General features: G+C 38.3%; 1 protein-coding gene across 7 annotated transcripts in view; it reads left to right on the plus strand.

Moving 5' to 3' along the window:
• Window positions 1–21920, plus strand: part of TENT4A (terminal nucleotidyltransferase 4A) — a 63782-nt gene that overhangs the window by 3405 nt on the left and 38457 nt on the right. For all 7 annotated transcript variants that reach the window (XM_075416782.1, XM_075416783.1, XM_075416784.1 and 4 more), the window contains exons 2-7: window positions 12121–12244; window positions 13753–13799; window positions 14739–14859; window positions 16526–16633; window positions 17348–17476; window positions 18575–18788. In XM_075416782.1, coding sequence (XP_075272897.1) covers window positions 12121–12244; window positions 13753–13799; window positions 14739–14859; window positions 16526–16633; window positions 17348–17476; window positions 18575–18788 — 743 coding nt within the window. The remainder of the gene's footprint in view (window positions 1–12120; window positions 12245–13752; window positions 13800–14738; window positions 14860–16525; window positions 16634–17347; window positions 17477–18574; window positions 18789–21920) is intronic.

Raw genomic sequence — 21920 nt, forward strand, 5'->3', positions numbered from 1 at the left:
GCTGGGGGTGGGACACTGGTGACTATAGTGTTTGTGATCCTATAGTTCCAGACTCTCACGATTAATTTGTCAAATCATTAAGCTTTGCAAAGCTCTGCAAATGTCATAGCTTTCCTTAGAGTAGCAGGGAAGTAGTGCTAAGGGAGAGCGTGGAAGTTGGGACCATAGACTTAAATATGAGAAGCAGTTTCTGCCTTAATCTTTGAGTTCTGTTACCTAGGGTAAATCTTGGACAAACATGTTATTCTAAAACAATTTTCTGTTTGGTGTTAGAAATTTTCTTATGAAGTACTTATAGGATTGAAATAACAAAAATATTGTCACGGATGGAGTGGCGTTAGGTGTCTATCTTCTCCAGTGATTCCTGACTATCGGTGATTTTATCTTTATTTTCCTGAAGCCAGGCTGGTGTATTATTTGGCTCTTCAAATGAGAATGCACTGACAAGACTAGGGTGGGAACAGATTCCTACAGAAGTTTCTCTGGATCCTGTAGGTTCCTGATTCGTTGCCTGGTGTTACTTGGAGCTGTCAGCCCAGTCCTGAAGCGTCGTTTCCATAACTCTGATGGTCACTTGACAGAGCATCTTCAGTGGTGTCAAACTGGCGTATGCGAATGTCAAAAAATGCGATCCTTACAATCTTGAGTTGCAGTCTGCTTTGGACATAGATTATGGGAAGGACTTGAGCATTGATGCTCTTGTGCTCATATTATACATGAATGCTGTTCTCTGCAGAATGTTTTTCTTCAACATGTTGAAATTGCCAAGTGATATGCAGAAGCTCACAGTGTTACTGTGGTGTCTTTTGGTAGCAGACTGAGAAGGGTAATGTCTGTTTGCCCTCTCCCAGTCTGCAGCAGTACTTTTGATGAAGTGCCTGCATGTTTTGAATAGTACTGTTTTCTCATTCAGAGCTGGATATGGTCTGTAGCGGTGCAAGTCGTCACCAGTTTTTTTTTCAGATGGATCATATTCAGTGGCTTTGTGATGGTAGGTGTGGTGATGTTTAGGAATGCCTTATGTTGTAAAGGCTGTGTTTGCTTGGTTTTAGGTACAGCATTCCTTCTTTCCAGTGTATTCATGTCTATTGTTTTTACCAGCTCCTGAGAGTAGCATGCCAATCTTTGTGTCGTAAAGGAAATTCTCGGTCTTGTAAATTACAAGTGTGAATAGTCATGCTTGGTTAGATTTCATCTTAAAGCTATGCTTTAGGATGCCCCAGATTGACCTGTGTTATCTTTTTCCAGATTTTTGGAAGGTAAGGAGTGAGGAAAATGGAGCCATATTTATTCTAGTGCTTCAGCAGAGTGATTAATGTAGCAGCAGTGTAAATTCTTAAATTCCTGGGTTTATGTTAGGAGTACAACACAGTAGAGATGACAAAATGATTTGTTTCAGATGCGATGCAGATGTGTCCTTTAGTATTATGAGTTTAGCTCAAACTATTGTGACTGATGTTCGGAACTACATTTGGTTTCTTGCTACTGTGAAGTATCCTCTGGAGTGGTTTTAAACTGCATCTAGCATCTTAGAGTCTGCCTTCTTTGTACAACAAAGTAATACCTTCTGTTTCTGTGAAGTCACTATTCTAAATATATCTAACTAATTTAAGCATCTAGAGAGTTTAAAAGTGCTGGAGTTTTATTTCAAAATATGGCATTAAGCTATTCTAAACTTACTAAGTACTTTACTGCTAGATTTGAGTTGCTTGGGTACACATCTAATAGGGCACATTGTCTGAAGATGTAGCTGATAGCTTCTAAGTAGTATAAAATCATATCCGATTTAATTCTTCTGCTTTTTAATATGAATTTAACAAAGTAAGTAAAGAATTAAGGCATTTTTAACAATGAGTCTGTTCTGCTTAATAGTTTCAACTAAGTTTTCAGATTAATTGTAGATGTTGAACGACATTAGTGATGAAACAGCTGGCATATTTGTTTGGTACATTACAGCGCTGTACAGAAACAACAGAACTGGCTTGTTGAGGATTAGTGTGGATACCAGAAGTGTTATGATACTTTGGAATGGTGCTCTGCCTGAACTAATTAGTGTTGCATAGCATCTGATGATTTACTGCATTAATTTCTGTCCCCCCCCGTTGTCTTTAACCATCTCTTGATAATGATACAGAAGTTCTGTTGTAGAGCACAGGAGCGCAAACGCCTCCACGTTTGGTTAGGCTGAAGGTGACCATATGTCTGGTGACTGTAGCAGATACCTGGGGAGAGTTCTTACAAGCAAGGTAAGCTTATGACAATGCTTCCCCAGAAGACTTGCTTCAGTGCTCACCTATTTGTGGCTGAAGGATACTGTGTACCAAAACTGATGTCCAGAGATTGATTCCTGTAGCTACTCAGATGTGGTAGTGTTACTGTTAACTAAGTCTGTATTAGGTTTTGTTTATTTCTTCACCTGTTTGCTGAAGTGTTTCTAATTCCTGTTTTACTGTGTTTTTTGCTTTTATGATATATAGCTGAATTTTGACCAAGATAAGTTCAGTTACTGGGTTTTGTGCAATGCATTAGTAAAAATGCATTGGATTTGGGACCTTCCCTAGCTCTAGTTCCATGTTTGTCAACGCTTGCTTCTTATTATGCTGCTGCCAGAGCTGGACAATGCAAATTAATATGTAGGGATGCCACATTGTCAGTCTCTTACAAATTTTGCTTTCTTGTACTGTTGCTGAGCTGAAAAAATGCAAACTTTGGAAGCTCTGTGAAGCCTTTACTGTCTGCACTGGAGTGTCTAGCACTTGTAAGGGCTTTAAGGGGTTCCCAAGGGTGGTATTTTAACTCCTCCCTGTACTTAGCAATGCTGTCTTGCTCTAGTACCTTCTAATAAAGAACCAACACAATGGGCTGTGCTTCATCTGTTAAATCATTAGTGTCTGTTATCTGCAATGTTAGGTGGATGCCTATAGTGAAGGTCTTGATGTAAAAGGCAGACAGTGCTGGCAATGTACACTTGATTCTTGTTTCATCTGGCTGTAAGATCAATGCAGAACTAGGTGATAGTATGCAAGGAGGAGGGTGGGAGTAGTTGCCTGTTAGTTGTAGTAAATGTCTGGAGAGAGACTTGAGAGAGCATCAGCATGTAGCTGAACGGGTTTTCGTGCCTAAAGGTTGATATGCAGCAGAGTCCAAGGGTGGCTGCTGGATGAATTGTCAAAAAAAGCATCTCTTTTTTGTGGTCGACTAAGTTGACTAGAGTAGGTAAAGCTCAAAGTTTCCTTGCACAGTGGATGCCTAGTGTAGCGTTAGAAACTGATGCTTTTGGTAATGGAATGAAAGGAATATTTTGGCAGCAGTAGGCTTGAGAGAGAACATAGTACTAGAGGTCAGAAAGGCTGAGCTACGGTAGTAAAACACAAGAAGGCTTTGTGTGACAGGTGCTCACATCTGTGTGTAAAGGAGAACGGGACATGTTTGGAGCAGTTTAATCCTGGCATCAACTTGATGCATTTCACAGTTGTTAGGCTTTGGCAGTAGAGATAATTGGCACTAAGAATGTAAACAGCTGTACTGGGTGAGACCGTTAAAGGCCAATGCCAAATGCTGGGAGAAGAATATATCAACATGAGCATGTGGTGATATTTCCTGGAATAATCTTGCAGATTTTGGTGGTCATCATTCTCGGACTACCTGGGCTACAGGCAGTGCATTGTTAAGGTCATTGTGGATTTTGTGTGTGTATTTCTCATCTTGTCCTGAGCTGGTATGAGCTTCTTGGATCAGCAGTGTCCTGTGTCATGGTGTTCCTCAGTTAAGCTATATGTTAAGTAAAGAACCATTTTGTTGTCCTGAGGCTGTCACTGGGGTTGTAGTTGCTGCCGACCGCAGGTCTGTGTATTAATGAGGCGTGAGTGCTCTTTGCAGCTGACTTGAAAGAGGGAAGGGAAAAGTTGAATCACCTGGCAGTTGTCTGTTTTCTAGTGTATTTAATCATTCCTTCTGTTGAAGCTGTTTCCTAATGTTCATCACCTCTGTATGCTTTACAGTGCTGTTGTATTTTTGGGAGTTGGGCAAACAAGACCTGTGTGTGATAGAGTCACAGTATTCCTACATCTTGGGCTATCTTGTTCTATCTTGTACTTTGTTTCCTGATTACTGACATGGGACGTGCCTATTCTTTTTGGCTACAGAGTACTGAACAGACCTTTTAACAGAATTCTTGTTTCAAGGTCTTGATTCTCAGCGTCTATAGCTGGTGCAGAGCCCCTCATTGCATCTTTGTGAAGATTGAATCTTCTCATATGCCTCTGTTGTGCTTACATTTATCCTATCTCAAATTCTGCCCGCTACTTCATTGTGCAGTCTGTATTTTAATGTCCATCTGCAGTTCTTGAGCTGGCTTTCTAATGTAGGTAACATTGCAGCCTCAGACTTCTCTGCTTTACTGTTTGTCCCCTTGCCAGATCACTTACAAGGGTGTTGACTAGCACAGGGCACTTTGAGGCTTCACTGATGACCTTCCTTTAATACAGAAACTAAGTTCCATCTGCTTGTTTTCTGTTTAAAACAGTTCTTTATCTACATGAAGGTCTTCCCTATGATCCCATGTCAGCGTGGTTTCTTGAAGTCTTTGTAAGGACATGTGGAACCATTATCACATGCCGTTTGGAAATCCAGGTAGATAGCAGGATTTTCTTTGTGATTCACTGATTCTTGCAAATAATTCCTAATGATTTTCTTTAAGCCACTGTGTCCATTTATGAAAGCTATGTTGACATCTTGATATAGTCATAACTATTCATGTGTTGCATTGATTCTACTTCTGACTAGTTTGACTATTATGAATGTCAAAACTAATGCTTTTAAATTAAAAGGAAGATTGCTGCTTAGTGTTCTCATACAAATGCAGTATCAAGTGAGTGCTGTTGCTGATTTCATTAGATTTTGGTGTGAAGTATTTCCTACTAAAAAGTCGGTTTGGGACAAATATGCCCTGTACAGTTAGGGATCAGGGAAACCTCTGAGGGATAAAAAGAGAAGAAAAAAACACTAGCTTCTCTACTTGGCATGCATTGTGATCACTTAACTTTCTCTGTTCTGATCACTTAATTCACTTAAGAGAAGCAGGTTTTTGGGCTCCTGAGCTGGTTTATCCTTTCTCAAGCATAGGTTTGCATCTTGTTAAGTTGTTCCTCGTAATCCTTTTTGATATCCTTAATCTTCCAATCCTCTTTTCCTGCTTTGTACATGACTTCAGGATTTCTGAAGACATCTTCTGATGGAATCCTGTGACAAGGTAGTAGAAGCTTTTTTTTTTCCCTCAAATCTGATTAGTGATGCACACTTTTGCTGAACAACCAGTGTGGTATCTTTAATAGTCTCTGAAACACCTTATTCTTTTGGTTGAGATTATTAAATGAATAAACTTTCTCTTTTACGTGGTGAACTGCAGCAGTACTTAAATCCAGAATAGGCTTTTCTAGCTTTTGTTGCCTGGCAGAGATACTGACTTTCAATGTGCAGAGTTTGCTGCGAGTGGTGCTTTGATAAATTAGACTCTGCTGCTCGAAATTGTCAAGTTGTTTCTCCTCTTAAACATTTCAGTGGCTAACCTGGTGTAATGCGTACCTGATCTACATGGGCATAATTAGTCTCTCATCACTCATGTGTTTCTGCTGTTGCAACCTTTCTGACTTGTCTGGACTGTTAATCACTTTCTATCTTTGGGCATTTGGAAAAGAATAGTATTAAGACAGGAATTTCAGTGTTTAGCGGTTCTATTTATTGGCATTGCAAGCTTCCTGATTCAGTTCCAAGGTTTAAAATATGGTACGCTCCTTCACTGATGCAACAAAACAATTATGTGATGTTTTCTTGATGTTGTGGTGAAGTCGAGCAGCCAAAGTCAGGAGTAATATACAGCTGTTCAGAAGCTTATGTAGCGGATCTATTTTTCCGTGTATTAACTTGGAGGTATATATCAGTTTCTTTCCTAGATTTTTGTAGTGTACTTTTCAAAGTACATCCAGCCATTAAGGGATTGACATACTTTGCAAAAATAGATTAGTTTCAGATTCTTTTTCTCTTCCAAAATGCAAGCAAATTCTGTTACTCCAGTCTGGAAATTTGCGGTGGAAATTATCCAACAAGCTCAGTTTCTTGAACTGTCAAATGCTCCTAAGAGGTAAAATTTAGTTGGCAAGAAACTCAATTTAAAATTAGGACTGGCTCTGATTTGCAAGAGCAAAGAGAAAACTTAGAGAGGAAATATGAACAATATGATCTCTTGTGGTAAGGGTACAATATATTTTATAAACCTCATCTTCTGTGGATGAGGAAAAAAAGTACTTTTTTCTTCCATTCTCTACTTAGTAGCTAACTTACAAAGTAAGCTTGATTCTTATTTTAGTATTTAGAGTACTTACGTGTAAAATGTTTCACAGCTCTGATACAGAAGTTTTATACAGTTGAGATTTTTTGTTATTCATCCAGTCTTTGAGTTTGTTGTCTTCCATACAGTTACAGTGACAAAGATAATTGTCTGAATTATGTAGTAACATGAGACTGATTTGGTGCGGCAGTGCAGTCTGAACATAGCACTATGGTTTTATAGTTTCTCTCATCTGTAAGCCTAGAACATTGCATGGGGCATAGAGTACTATTTACCCGAGTGTTACTGGTAGTGAAGGTGACTGGTAGACAAAAGTGAAGGCGCTGTGACGGGTGTTGTGAGCAGCGTGGGAAGAGAAGAATTGCAAGCTCATCTCTTTCTTGGGTATAGTTTTATTTTCGCTACTTTTGCAGATGTCTTAATCTTAGATCATACTGGAAAAAATGTGGATCTCAGAATATACTGTTGCTTTCAATCATACGTAGATGTATTCACCTTTATTTCACTAAACTGTTCCTGAGTTTTAAACTGCAATACTGATTTCAACTATTGAATGCATTTGATTGTTGTAGTGTAAGATTTCACTTGCATTCCCATAGTAATGCAATTGTGCTTCGCAGTAGTTGTAGGTGAAGGTATAGTTCAACAGATTTTTGAAATATGCACAGTGACTGCTGGGCCTTTCACCATTTAGTCTTGAGACAGCAGAGTCCTCAGGCATGTTTCAGAGTTCATGCTTCACTGAAAGAACGTATCCTATTATTTGTACCTTTATTTCAACAAAGCTTCTGTTGAACTGCTGCCTATGCCTCCCCATTTCTTTACCTCCCTGTCCTGCTCACCCCTGGTGTTACACCCACATGCTTTAACTGTGGCATCTGTTCTTTCCTTTTGTGAGGATTCTTGGCTGATATGTTAGACTTTCCAGTTAAAAAAATATTCTTTACTGAATGAGTATGTTATTAAAAAGAATCAGTTGTTCCATGTAAATGATGCAGTCATGTTTCTGTCTGTTCCTTTAGAATAGATGATGTGTTTAGTAGCGTAGACATGATGCTGAAAAGAAACAGGGTGCTTACTTGAGGGAACAAAATCTCTGTAGCTTTTTGTTCACCTTCTAGTTTGTTGATGCTGCTTGAGAATTTCGTTTCACTGCACTGAAGTTAGTCCTTGAGGTAACAAGTCAATATTATATATAATAATAGTTGTAGATACAGTAAATCATGAGTAAAGTAAATTATCTCCTTTCTTAGAAACCTGCCTGTAAGGAAAAACATTAGAAAAGTTTGAGAATGTCTCCTAAGTATTAGTTTAACCTGAAGACTAGAAATTTGTCGGTCTTTCCTGAAACAGTAAAAGGGATAAATTTTTGGTAAACAAAAAATGTCAATTCTGTTGCATAGTTCAGCCTATAAGCAGCAGATGTTTAGCAGTAACAGCATTAGTGAATGGTAGTTTCCTCCAGGCTGTTAAAATTAACCTGCTGAATAGTGTAGCAACTACAAGTAGCCTCTCTTCTGCATCCTTGCGTTCTAGTCTTTGCCACCTTGCATGAAGAGTACAGTTGTATCTCACCAACAGGTTTCGTTGCCAGTGTTTCTATAAATACAGTGAAACTGTCTTGTGAAAAAGTAAATTAAAATGACTGTCTTTGCTAGGAAAGTAGTCTAACAGGCATATTGAAATATGATAGAAGATAGCTAGGTGCTGGGATGCTGCTGGAGCCCAAACTCTTCAAGAAGCCAGAAGGAGATTGAAAAAATGGACTTGTGCTGCATGTTGAAGGAAGGTTTATTTTTTAAGAAATGTTACAATGGTACTTGTATGTGCATGTACATCATGTGCTTTAAATTGAAATTCTGTTCCTAATGATTAAGAAACTGTCATAGTCCTGACTTAAGAGGTAACAAGTGCTTATGAAGATCATAGAAGCTACATGAGCAAAACACTTCACTGGAAACTGTCCCTGTATTGGCTGGGTGAATATCCTGTTGTGATCTGCTTTTTCAGACACCAAATTATTCCTTCGGCTAGTAGAGAAGTTACTCTGAGATTAGTCTTGAGCAGCATACAGCATCTTGTTTTATGTAAATCAGCGATAATTTTTTGTAATTGTGTTCCAGTACCCTTGTCTGAGCAAAGATGTTTAGAAAAATGTAAACCACAGTAATAGTAAACTTTAAAAAAGCATCTCCGTTCTGAGAAGCTTCTTCAAGTGGAAGCCAAAAGGGTAAAATGCTTGACAATGCTGTATTAAGAGGGTTACGTTGTCATACACTGACTGTGAAGATAGCGTTGATTCTTACCCAGAAGGACATAGACCAGGAAGATGACGTTTTCTGAGAATTAGAAGCTGTTGAATTAAGGAAAAATGGAAAGGGTAAACAAAATAGAAGTTTAAGACAGAAGGTTTCATCACTGGTTTGCTAAGTGAATTAAAACCTGAAAACCTTGCATATCAAAAGCAAGAAACTTGCCAGAGTCACTAGGGCTCATAGAGAGACCTGAAAGGGCACCCAGAAGTCTGGTCATGTAGTGAAAACTAAGTGAACTAGTTGCCTTGCTTTTTGTCAGAGAAGGGTTGAAGAGACTTCTCACCAGAACTTTCTTTGACTCCAGACAACTGTCATTTTAAATTTTAGTAAGGAGTGTTTAAATCTGTCAGCAGAATGATACTGTTGTACAGCTATGTCTGGTGGTATATGCTGAAGAATTCCAGAGGAATTTAACCTTGAAACCATGGGCTATGGTTTGAACTTTAAATGAGTTCTGATTATCTAGCTCTCTTGCTGTTGTCCCATGCAAACTGAAGCATTAAATGAAGTGCTGTCTTTTCCCTTTTCAAGGTAGAAAGTATGAAGCTAGCTTCTTACAAAATAGCTCAGGGAAATGTAGGGAAGGAAATGTAGACTAGTGATGGGTGGTATTCTTTTGAGTCTTTCATGATGTAATTAAGAATTGTGACAGTGTTAATCATCTGAGCAGAAGCTCAGTGGGGCACTGAAGTGAGAGAGTGCTTGTGTGCTCGCTGTTTTTCTGCCTTTGCTGACATGATAGGGGCTGCTTTTGAAAGGCTAAGCTGTGTATGGCAGAGTCCGCAGTGTGCCGGGGAACTGAGACCCCTTTTATTCTCCTCCTTCCCTAATACGGGATGGCTACTGTAAACACATTTTTTTCAGGAATGTCTGGATCTCCTGGATTGGTTGGATGGGGTTGATGCCATAACAAAACAGAACTGCTTTGTGTGAGTAAACATAAAGAAAGTGGCTAGTGCATGCTTTGGTAAAGGTAGTTGTGTCTCTCAGGTCTCATTTCCTTGAAAGATTTGTTGTTAATCCTCCTTAGTCATGAGGTCAGTCTAACACAGAATTGTTGGATTTTTTTCAGAAGCTTGTTTCTGAGATTGTTCTTTGAAGACTTTGTAAAAACTGAGCAGTCACAGGTTTGCTGGGCTTTTGGGTTAATTGCTTAGAAGCAACCAAAGGAAGAAATAAATTATTTACTTTATAATAAGGGAAGGTTGCCAGTGGAATTACTCAAGGCTGTTACCTGGTATGCTCATAAATACCTGGAGGGAAGGAATGAATGAGAAAAGCATAGAAAGGGTAATAGAAAGCTAGAGCTGACTGCAGACAGTCGCAGTGGGAGTTCATTGTTCATTAGGTTAAAAAGTTGCTGATAAAATTAAATTCTAGTAAATACGGAATCATGAATCTGAAGAAAAATAATTCAGGCTGAATGTACCCACTGGGTGGGCTGTGTGTTGGTGCTTATTGTTCGGAAGACATCTTGAAGCTCCTTCATAATGATTTCTTTTAAAGAGCAGCTGCATGCTTAGATATCCTCAAATAGCAGGTAGCAGTAATCTCTGCCATAACATGGACAAGAACATGAAAACAGGTGTGTGTCATGGACTGAATGGTGTAATTGTGTCATGACCCTGTGTGCATTTCTGGCCACCTGTCAGAAAACATGGTGCAACTGAAAACAAGCTGAAGAATGTTAGCAGTGATCAAACTTTGGACCTGCTTCTCTATAAGGAGAGAAAAACAGGTGAGGATTGCTAGCTTGAAAAAGGGCTGTTGGATAGACAAGTGGATATGAATTGAAAGCCTGAAAAGTGTTATGTCTGGAGATGAACTCCCAGTAATAACTTTTTTCCCCCAAGAAAAGGAGCATCAAATGAAATCAATAATAGTCAGCAGTTTAAATAAACTACTTCTTTATTCTGATGTGAAATTCTCATAGAATGCCATGAATGACAAAAGCATAAATGGACTAAAAAGAGCTGGAAAAATCAGTGGAAGGAAAGTCCTTTGAGCTAATGTGCGTTATGGTTGGGATCCACCCAAAAGTATGCCAAACGCAATTACTGGAGGCTTGGAAGGATTGCTGCAAGGGTGTTGGATAACTGCTTTGTCTTTTCTTTCTTTCACCCTGTATCTGCCTACAGCTGCTTGTTATAAGCAGGAAAGTGGGAAGCTTTTAGTTCGGCCCCACTGCTGTTAGGTATATTCAAGTATTTTCTTCATTGGTCTTTTCATCTTGGAGGGGGGGGGGGAAGATCATGCTTTCTAGAAGCAAAATAAAATAGGAGTATGTTAGTTTGTACCGTCTGTCTTGCTCTGAAGTTTTGAAATCAAGTAGATTAATCAACAAATTGACAAGTTTAGTTGGAAAGTCTGCTGTGTAATCAAATGTTCAATTGTGGACCTAGGCCCAGTTTAAGATAAGACAAACAGATTTGATATGTGTCTTAAATTAGAGAGGAATCTTAGAAATATGCCAACATCAGAAATTATTTTTGTAAAATATCCCAGTGGTAGTTATTATTGTCCTGTGTAAGAAATTTCTTTTTTTTTTTTTTGTTTGGCATGGCTTGATGCCTTTTCATTGAAAGCAAACATGACATTCACCTGAAGACTCAAAATGAGCTTCATTCAAATTTGGCAGCTAGTGTTCTGCAGTATCGGGAGATGGGAAACAAAAGGACTGAACAGGTGTATGAAGATCCAGAGTCAGAACTCCTCATGTAGCACTGGTATTGATGCACTTTACACTTGAGAATATATTTAACACTTCTCACTTAGAGTAGGTCAGTTGGAAGGTCATGTCCTGTATGAGTGAAAGACTAATAAAGAGCTTGAGTGGTCAAAGGCACTCCTGTTTGTCAAAGTGGACATTTTCACATCAATGAATACTCAAGTATCCCTTGTATTGCCCTCCACAAAAACTCCTTAATACCTGTGGCCTGTTTCCAAGTCTGTGTAAACTTCCGTGTACATAGAAGTAAGAATCCCTGGAAGAATAAACCTACTTGAAGCTTTTAATTGTTCTTGTGCTGCTTCACATTTGGATCATGGTGTAGTTTTAAAGACTATGGTTTGTTTTTTAAAGAAAATAATCTTTGGGAATCAGAAGTTGAATTTGACCTGCACTGATGAGCCAGTAAGAAGGTTAATAGATGTCTACTAGTGTTTGCATCCCGTGTCTTTTGGCATCTTTAGCTTTTAGGTAATGTGTTGAGGGCTGATGTGTAGGTATTTTTGAGATTGCTGTGAGGTGCTGCTGTGGAAATCAAGTCTGAATATATCTGCTGCAAACCCTCTAGTTTCTCATCTGCAAGCCTAATTGTTGTGGCATTCACCTTTCTTGAAAGAACTGCTGGTTTTGGTTAAATGATGATATGAAAATAAAGCCTATGGCATGTTGTTTTTTGAAATTTATTATGATAGCTAAATTGTAGTTATAACTGATGCTACTTTCTTCCTTAGACTACATGAAGAAATAATTGACTTCTATGACTTCATGTCCCCTCGTCCTGAAGAAGCAGCTATGAGAAGAGAAGTTGTGAAAAGAATAGAAACAGTCATCAAAGATCTTTGGCCTACAGCTGATGTGAGTGTAACTCAAATGTTGATTTGCTTTGCTAGTAAATTACACAGCTCGGCTCACTTCACCTTGCTGTTATCTTTGTGTGTTCTAGAAATGAACAGAGAAGACTTCAATCTTAAGGCAGTTGACTGAATATTATAGCTCTTGTAGTACTTGGCAGTTTATTTTAAAAAGCAGAGGAAATTGAAAACCTAGATTTCAGATTAATGAGGGCTAGTGATTTTTTTTTTCATTTTGAGAACTGGGGATGTGAAGAAGTGTTCACTTTAGGAAGTGTGTTTCTTGAAGTAAAAACTTTTGAAAGTGATTCTCTGCATAACTTCATTTTGAATATTCAAGTGAGACTGACTACCTGTGTATCCATTTCTGCAAGGAGTCCTGACCCTGTGGATATTTGTAAACACAAATATTTTGCAAAAGAACAGTTAAAAACGCCAGAGTGTTGGGTTTTTTTGACTCTTCACAGATTTGACATTTGGGGAATTACTTTAGTCTTGTATTAGTGGGAAAATTGGTCTTGACTTTCTGAGATCTTGCAACCAAAGTTATTGTATTTTCAAACCCTTTATTACTTGAAGAGTAAGTGTCCTCCAAACAGAAAAAATCCAGAAGGAATTTAATGTAAACTTTAGCATCACGTTTCTAATTACCAGATACTAGCACTGTCATTAACAAGCAGAAAAAAGTTTCAGAAAAATGTGATTTCATAGCCTGCTGTGACAGAGTGAGGGCTGTGGCCACAGTGCTGAGCTAAAGATACTGTGAAGTCCATCTACTCCATCCTCATCTGCAATTTTGTGCAGTAATAACAATTTTCTAGCTTGTGAGAACAGGTATGAACAATGAAGTGGTCCAGTGTTGCCCAGCCTTTTCATAGGTCACTTCAAAGAAGTGAACTTGCAAATTTTGCCCTGCTGTAGCAGAGGGGGGAAGAAAACCTCAGTTCTCTAAATTGGAAGCATACTAAAAGTATTTGATGTGGACTATGAATGTCTCTTCAGCATACCTTCTTTTCCACACACAAACACCTACCACAACTTCAGTCATCCTTACAGGAAAATCTGGAGTATTTGTGTTTCTCTGAATTATATGTTTAGGTGCACTTGCTGTTTTTTAAACCTAAAAATTTGGAGAAATATTTCCCTTAAACTCTTCCAATTTCAGTAAAGCTGTCCTATGAGGAAAGAAGGGAGCAGGAAGTAAGGAAATTTGTAACAGCTTGTACTTCTATTGAACTGGAAATAAATAATGAAAAGGACTTGTTTCAAAAGTTTATGCTCTGCTGAAAGCAGGATTCATAGTCATTTCATGTTAAACAAAAAAACATTGTTTCCTCTAAAGTTGCATCAGTAAGTGAAAGTGTATTTGTGCAGGCTTAACAGCACATGTAGTAAAGTAAATTAAATAACTTAACTGGGCTATATCCTTAACAGGTCCAGAAAAATCTCAAGTCTTGTGAAAGTGAAATGAAGTGATTACAAGGTATTTCACTGGTGTGGGTTTTTTTTCAGGTCCAGATATTTGGCAGCTTTAGTACCGGGCTTTATCTTCCAACTAGGTAAGTAATGATTTACTTTTTTATAAAAGCTTATCTTATTTTAGCGTAATGGTGAATTTTGAAGGGGAGTTTAGACTGGAATGTGTAAACCTGCCGAACTTCCAGTAAAATTTTTGCCTAATGTTCCATGTGACAAAGGAAAGAGCTTTTGAATGTAGTTATTTGAGATAAATATTTTATGTAACATTGTACTGCTCTAGGTACTTACTGATCCTATGGTGAATTAACTTTTCTTCATTCTGTCTGGTATTAATCTTTGGCTATTTGTTTTCAAGATACAGTGGAATTGAATACTTAGTATTTACTGTGTAAAGATTGTGTTTTGTTAAATAAAGTGAATTACAGAGAGTGTGTCACTTATCACAGAGTTACTGTGCAAAGTCAGAGGAGTTATTGCAGCTGTGTTGTTCGATTTTTTTTTTTTGGAGAGCAAAATGTCTCATTTAATTTTGTGTCTTAGATCACTTAATGGCTGAATAAATGGATGTGGAAAACCTGTGTAGCTGTGTTGTAAAGACTATGTTGTCCTTACATCAATTAAATCTTCAGTAGGAAAGCAGTGGAAATTTCATTTCTATGAGTAATTACTGATAAAAATTGTTTGTACTATTGACATGCCTGTCAACATGGGTAGATGAGGGATGGGATTGGGCTGTGGAAGTCAGAGGGGAGGGAACAAGAAAGGTAGAAGGGAGAGGAGCTCAAAGAACTTATCAGAGAACTGGAAGCAAGAAACTAGAATACTGCTTCGGGTCCTAAAGCACACCAGACCATCTTTTACTTAACATTGCTAATGGAAGCTTATTGGGAACCTAGATTAGAAGTTGCAAAATGGTCACCCTAGAGGACTTGTGATATGTAAAATGCCAATTTTACCCTGTTTTGTGGAGTATTATGCTTTAGACTTAATGGATCTCATGTTGTGTTCCTTCTGTCTAGTGATATTGATCTAGTTGTTTTTGGGAAATGGGAACGTCCCCCTTTACAGCTGCTGGAGCAAGCATTAAGAAAACACAACGTGGCTGAGCCATATTCCATTAAAGTACTTGATAAAGCTACAGTAAGTAATTGTCTTTGGAATGCTGAGCTGGAAAGCTTTCAGACCCCTTAAGATGCTGGTGATAAATAGCGTTTTTAATTCATGAAGCAAATGATGTTGTCTTAAGCACAATGTTTTGCTCTGTGTAAGACTTTGGTAGAATGGGTATGTGCTTAGCAATAGCACACAGTTTTTTACATGGACAAGGGTAATTCTGTGTACTGTATTTGCTGGAAGGCCATACTTCATGCTTATGTTGTCAATAAAGATCTGACAATATTTGCAAAGTATCTAGTAGAATAAATTAACTATTTGTGTAATACTTTTCCACTGACCTTTGAGAGGAGTTTGTTTAGCCGGGGGCCAATAACTAGAGCTGTGTAGCTTGAAACCCCTGCTTTTCAGGTTATCTTGTTTCTGATGGCCTAATGAAGTGTTCCAAACCTGACATTTGTTTTTCCCTTCCAAAGGGAGGGAAAACCAAATATGCTACCAATATGTGTAAAATATTGGTAGCATATATATATTTTACATATATTTATATATAAAAACTAAAATATGCTACTGAAGAGCTGCATTTCATTTGTGAAACGGAAGTATCTCGTGCATGTGTCTTGTAAGTCAAATGGATCACACAGAATATGCTAAAAACATTTGAGAATTTTGTATTACTGAGTAAGTGGTGTTTCCTCTAGGAGGCTAAGCAAAGTATTCCAAACTTCTGTTAGCAAGCTGTTATGTTTTGTGGTCTCTGAAATAGGGTGACTCTTTCAAGTCCAGAAGATTCCTATGACATCTGTTAGAGTAGCAGTACATAACAGTAGCTCTGCTAATCTGTGGTTTACCTGAGAATGAGGGGGACTTTTAGAATAAGTGCTACTAGTTAGTGATGGAAAATGGCACTAGGCTAGCCTTATCAATTTTACTAGCCACTTATTTCATTCCCTCTGCTGTTGATATAAAATGATGCTATACTGCTACTCTTCTGTGTTTACAGTTTCAGTTTTAAAATACAAGAAGTTCGATTTAAAATAAATATTATCAGCTGAAGTTTAAGTTATGATTGTAAGGCCATTTTGTAAGGTACTGCCTTCAGGGTGGTGGTGTGAGACTGAACTGCATATTCAGTAGTTCTATAATAATTTATTGCTGCCAGAAGAAGTACTGCTACTCCTGCTTTGATTTTATCTGTTCTGGCTTTTGTTTAACTCTGCAGTGAACCAGTGCTGCTTCATAAACCAACAGACAGTGCTTTATTATTTTTCTGCTAGGCTAGTCTTCTGTCAGCTTAGCAAGTGAACGGTGCAGTGCTGGGTCAGATGAATGCAGTTCCCACAGGTTATGAGTAGAGTGTCTCCTGTTAACAGCAGTGAGTCATTAAATTAAGTAAATTTAGTTGTCTTACAAAACAGTGATATTGCAGCCATGAAGGCAGATATCTAATAGCTATCAGAGTACATGAGTGATTGTAAGTTAATATGATCATACATGCTTGTGTTTTTAATCACCTCACTAAAAAATATTCACTTGTTAGTCAAGTTAGGATTGTTACCTTTTCTCAAAAACATGTTTTCTTGTCTTGATAGTTGCATTCATTTGGACTGATAGTATCCATGTGTCTTGAGTAAGCTGGAGAATAGCATTAGTGTTGCATTTCTGGTGATCCATCAAACCTTGTTCTTTTCAGGTACCGATAATAAAACTTACTGACCAGGAGACAGAAGTGAAAGTTGACATCAGTTTTAATGTAGAAACTGGTGTGAAGGCAGCTCGATTTATTAAGGAATACATGAAGGTATCAGCCATATAATGAATGTTATACTACTTACCAAGGGTGTGCTAGATGCTTAGTTAACTTTTTTGATATGGCTTAAGACTTTGGAATATTTATTGCTGAAGACTTTCATTAATACTAATTTAATGTGGATAATTTATTTTCTACTGGTATCTATTCAGTGTTGTCTTTGAGCGCTAGGTGTTTGTGTCGATAAACCTGTACACTGAAAGGACTTCTTCAATCATATCTAGACCTGCAGTTAGGTACTAGACTTTGCTTCTAAAGCAAGTCTGTTCAGGTTTTCCTTACCTTGAATTTATGATGCTTGATTATGACTCCTGTCTTGCTAAACAATATCTAAAACCAATTCTGTAGCTACTTACTTAAAATCAAGTTTACTTTTATGATCTGCAGTAAAAGTACTGTTTAAATGGAAAGCTTTGACTATAATGAGTGACACTGACATTCAAAGAAACATATAAAAATCTTTCTGTTTAGGAGGAAATAAATTTGGTATGTAAGATATTTGATCAAATCAGCTGAAGTCTATTCATCTGTTTCGAGAATAAAAAAAAAAATTACATGTTTCAGTCCTTCCTGTGGAAACACTTTAGATAACACTACCGAATAACATTTTTGTATTAGAAGACGAATCTTGTTGTGTTGAGATTGTGTAGTTCTTTGTTTTGGAATCTTGACAATGTCATTGATAAGACTTATTTTGCTTTCCAGAAATATTCTTTGCTGCCTTACTTGATTTTAGTGTTAAAACAGTTCCTCCTTCAGAGGGACTTGAATGAAGTTTTTACTGGTGGAATTAGCTCTTACAGCCTAATTTTAATGGCAATTAGTTTCCTGCAGGTAAGTCTGCTACTTACTTGTTTCTGTGTTCTTTAAAATATTTTGTTTTCTTTACTTATGCCCTATTATGGTGCTGTTTCTTTAGACTGCCCTAGATATGAAAAGTGTTACTGTTATGGCTCTAGGTGTTTGATCATTGGCAGCTCCTGTAGACTGCCTCTCAAATCTGTAAGAACTTCTGTTCACTGTGTGAACTGAAACAGGAGCAGGAGCCTTATGAACAGCATGGTGGCTGAGCATTGCTTTATATACCAGGGCCTGTGATATGAATTATGATGCCTTCCTGGGCAGCCTGTTCCAGTGCCTGAATCGCCTTACCGGCATGTTGTAAATCTGCTAGAATGCAGTTTTAAGTCTCTTGCTTCTTCAACTAATACTGATTGTGAAGAGTAGTTGATTTCAGTGTTTATTAAAATTGTGAAATCAAACAGTCAAGTTGTTTTTTAATTATATGTTGGTTAGGTTTTGACATAAAACTGGCAAATACTTTAGGTAACTGGTGAAATAACTAATGAGTTATAATTTCTTCCACTACATTTTTGTGACAGTAAGCTTTGTATGGATATGATGAGGTACAATGTTAGTGTCTCTCAGCAGCTGTGATAATGGAAAAACCTACATATCCTGCTGTTGTTGATTAGTTTAAATATTACTCTAGATTATACATACCATATATAATGCAGCGAGACTGAGAAAATAACTGTATTTCAGTTGGGGTAAATAGATTTCCCCACTGCTTATGAAATCGTTAAGACTGGTGGATTTTCTGTGAAAAATCAGATATTACTCTGTTACTACAAACTAAGCCATAACGTAGTAGGCAGTTCTTCTTTATTGCTTTTGGCTCAGGGAAAAAATTTGCGAATCCTCAAAGAGCTGGAAGAGGAGGGAAGAAGGAATTCTTTGGCTTCTGGATGCTGCTGAAGTGCTGCCCCCTCTTGGTTGTGTGAAAGTAGTTTAAGTACATGAATTGATGGCTCAGTTCAGGCTTGTGTAAAGAGATTATACTCAGCCGTTTAAATTAGAGCTTTTTGTTGCACTTTGTTATGGTCTGAAAAGCATTAATTCTTAATAATTAACAACTGCTCTGTGTTACAGCTGCATCCAAGAATTGATGCCAGAAGAGCTGATGAAAATCTTGGAATGCTTCTGATAGAATTTTTTGAACTCTATGGAAGGAATTTTAACTACTTGAAAACTGGTATTAGAATAAAAAATGGAGGTGCCTATATTGCCAAAGAAGAAATCATGAAAGTCATGACTAATGGATACAGACCATCCATGCTATGTATTGAAGATCCTCTCCTGCCTGGTAAGACTGTATACTTCTTGTAATATTCTGGAGCTCTAGCTCAGCTTGTGCTGTCGCAGCTTACATTACAGTCCCTAAAGTCTGTCAAATCGGTTAAGAAGCTGCACTGAGAAGAGACTTTGCTGGTGTCGAGGTGCAGTTACGGAGAGGAGCTAAGGGATGAGGGCCTGAAGTCTCCCAGGATTCACAGTCGGAGTGAACTGGATTGCACGCAGACAGTGCGGGTACATGATGCATTGGAGATTCAGAACAGTGGTGACTCTATGATAAGGTTCTCTAACAGTGCTGAAGGGTAGTGAAAGAAAGAGATCCAGGAAATCCTGAAAAGGGGTTTGTTGGTAGGAACAGCTCACTGTTGTTCATTATGACAGAATGAGAATGGAGGGTGTAGCTTTTTCTGGCACAGTCTGTGGTGCCATGCTTCAGATAAATTTTACCATGTGGGAAAGAAATGCCTCAGATGAGGTACCTGTCCTGCAGGGCACTGCACTACAGACTGCAAGGAAACATCAGTGTATATCCATGAATGTGTAGCAAGGGAGCAGCTGTATTATGGTGTTGGTGAAAGAGTCTGGTTTGCATAACTGGCTTCTGTGCTGCACAGGGACCGTAAGAGAATGCCAGATCTAATTGCATGTACTTTTGAAACTAACAATATTTTTTTTAAGATTTAGTTTTGATTCAGTAACCTTCAAAGTAATCAAGATTAATTTTGCCTGAGCTCCTGAAAAAAAAAATCCAGTTTTATAGTACTCAGTTTGGATTCTGTTTAGACTGTTACAAGTAGCTGAAATTCCAAATCAGCTTTTTAACAGTCAATTTTCAGTTAATTTGGACTTCAGCATTACTATTTCTAGAATGTAATTGGCACTCAAACTCCATACTGTCACGTCTTGTGGGTAGACTGCTTATGTAGAGCACATTTAAAGCAAATACCATGGATCAGGAGCTAAAGTCTGGCACCCTTCTAAATATTCAATATGCTGAATGTTCATAGTTCTCCAGAACAGGTTGCAAGCTAAGATATTCATCAGTCTAACCACATCTCTGATTTGTTTGTAGCTCCGAGGTTGTGTCCATCATGACTCTTGCACTTGGCTAGGCATAGGTGTAATTTTGCAGAACTTTCATTGTGCTGTTGAGATTTCCTTCAGTAACTGTGTACTTATTTGTCTGGAGATGCATTTGAGTAGCAGCATGAGCCACATTTCTTTAGAGTCAAAAGCCTTTACTGTACTCCAGTTCTTTCTTATCTGCTGAGGACTGAAAGAGAAGAAATTACATACGCTGCACAATGTTTTAATCACTGCTAATAGTTAAGCTTTGGAATTTTTTCTTCTCTTCAGTGACTCTTCGGAGATGAAAAAAAATTGCAAAGCTAGTGGGGGCTCTGAACTACTTCTCCTAGCATAAATACTGCGGAAGCAAAGAACTATAATTGAGAAGAAAGGTATCCGGTTATATGCTGTCAAAGAGTTGATAAGAACTAAATTTTAAATGAGGCTCTATGTGCTGAGATAATGTAATTCGTAGAGAAGAGAAAGTGTTTTGGCAGGGGAAATGAAAGCTGACAATAACTTGAAGTTATCTGACCACTGTGTCCTGTAGGGATCTTTTCTGGCAGCTACCACAGAGATTCAGAACTTGCCTGATGGAACTAGCAGGAAAATTGTATAGCACTTGCAGGATGGCTCTTTGAGTCAGATCTTGCAAATACAGCATCCTTAGACCTAGACTTAATCACATATTCTTGTAGTATCTAAAAGTAGCTGTTAAGTGTATGTAGATAATGTCTAGAATTCTGTTATTAGTTTAGTTCTGTTGCCACTTGTGTCCTAGTACAAAAAACTTTTCCAAGGTTCAGGTGTCTAACTCCATGAGGTTCAGTGCCAGTACTGTGAAGGAGATGGGAACAAGTGTTTTGGTAAAGACTGGGCACAGATGTTTTTTGACTTAAGTTAGCATCAGCTGCTGTAGAGTTTTTTTCCTCAAACATGCTTATGATCTACATGCACAAGTTCTTAATCTTTTTTGCAATCCTTTTTTAGCATGATCACAGCTTTCTCTAAAGTTTTGGTTAAGCCTTGGAAGAAGACTTTGAAAGATGACTACTTAATCCAGAAATCAGACAAAAAAATACAGGGATGAAAAAAAGCCTTTCAATTTTTGAAGATTATGCAATTAGTGTAGAAGTCCCTCCTATGAGCATATTCACTAGTTCAGCAACAGGATGCTGAAAGATGTAACTCATAAGAATAGCTTTAGACAGTCTTGTAGAGGACAGGATTAAGTTCAGTGGGACTAGTTCCTTTAAGCTGGAGGAGCTGTTTTTTCTTCAATGTGAAATGCTGATGTCTGGTTAGCAGATAAACAGTGTCATCAGAAGGATATGGTATGTCAGTTCTACCTGGTTAGTTCCTTCTGTTAGTTCCAAGATTTGGAAGGAGCAGACATCAGCCTGTTGTATTGCTTTTCTGGTTGTAGTGGGTTTTGCTCAGATTCTCCTGGATGCTGTAGGGCTTCCTCTGAGATTCTCAAAGACGTGTTATTGCATGCTAGAGCAATAACGATTTCTGTGATTTGAGAACAAGGTTCCAACAAAGATGTCAGGAGTCTATGCTTGAAGTACCAACTGTGTCCTGGGCTGCATCAAAAGAACCATGGCCAGCAGGTTGAGGGCCCCTCTACTCAGCTCTGGTGAGAACCCTCCTGGAATCCTGTGTTCAGCCCTGGAGCCCTCAGCACAAGCAAGACACGGACCTGTTTGAGCGGCTCCAGAGGAGGGCCACAAAAATGATCAGAGGGCTGGAACACCTCTGGTATGAGGAAAGGGTGAAAGAGTTGGGGTTGTTCATCCTGGAGAAGAGAAGGCTCTGGGGAGACCTTGTAGCAGTGTTTCAGTACCTGAAGGGGGCCTATGAGAAAGCTGGAGATATGTTTTTTTACAAGGTCTTGTAGTGATAGGACAAGAAATAATGGCTTCAAGCTGAATGAGAGTAGATTTAGATTAGAAATCAGGAAGAAATTCTTTTCTGTGAGGGTGGTAAGGCACTGGCACAGGTTGCCCAGAGAAGCTGTGGATGCTCCCTCCCTGGTAGTGTTCAAAGCCAGGTTGGATGGGGCTTTGAGCAA

This window comes from Opisthocomus hoazin, chromosome 3, assembly GCF_030867145.1.
Source record: "Opisthocomus hoazin isolate bOpiHoa1 chromosome 3, bOpiHoa1.hap1, whole genome shotgun sequence".
Lineage (NCBI taxonomy): Eukaryota > Metazoa > Chordata > Aves > Opisthocomiformes > Opisthocomidae > Opisthocomus > Opisthocomus hoazin.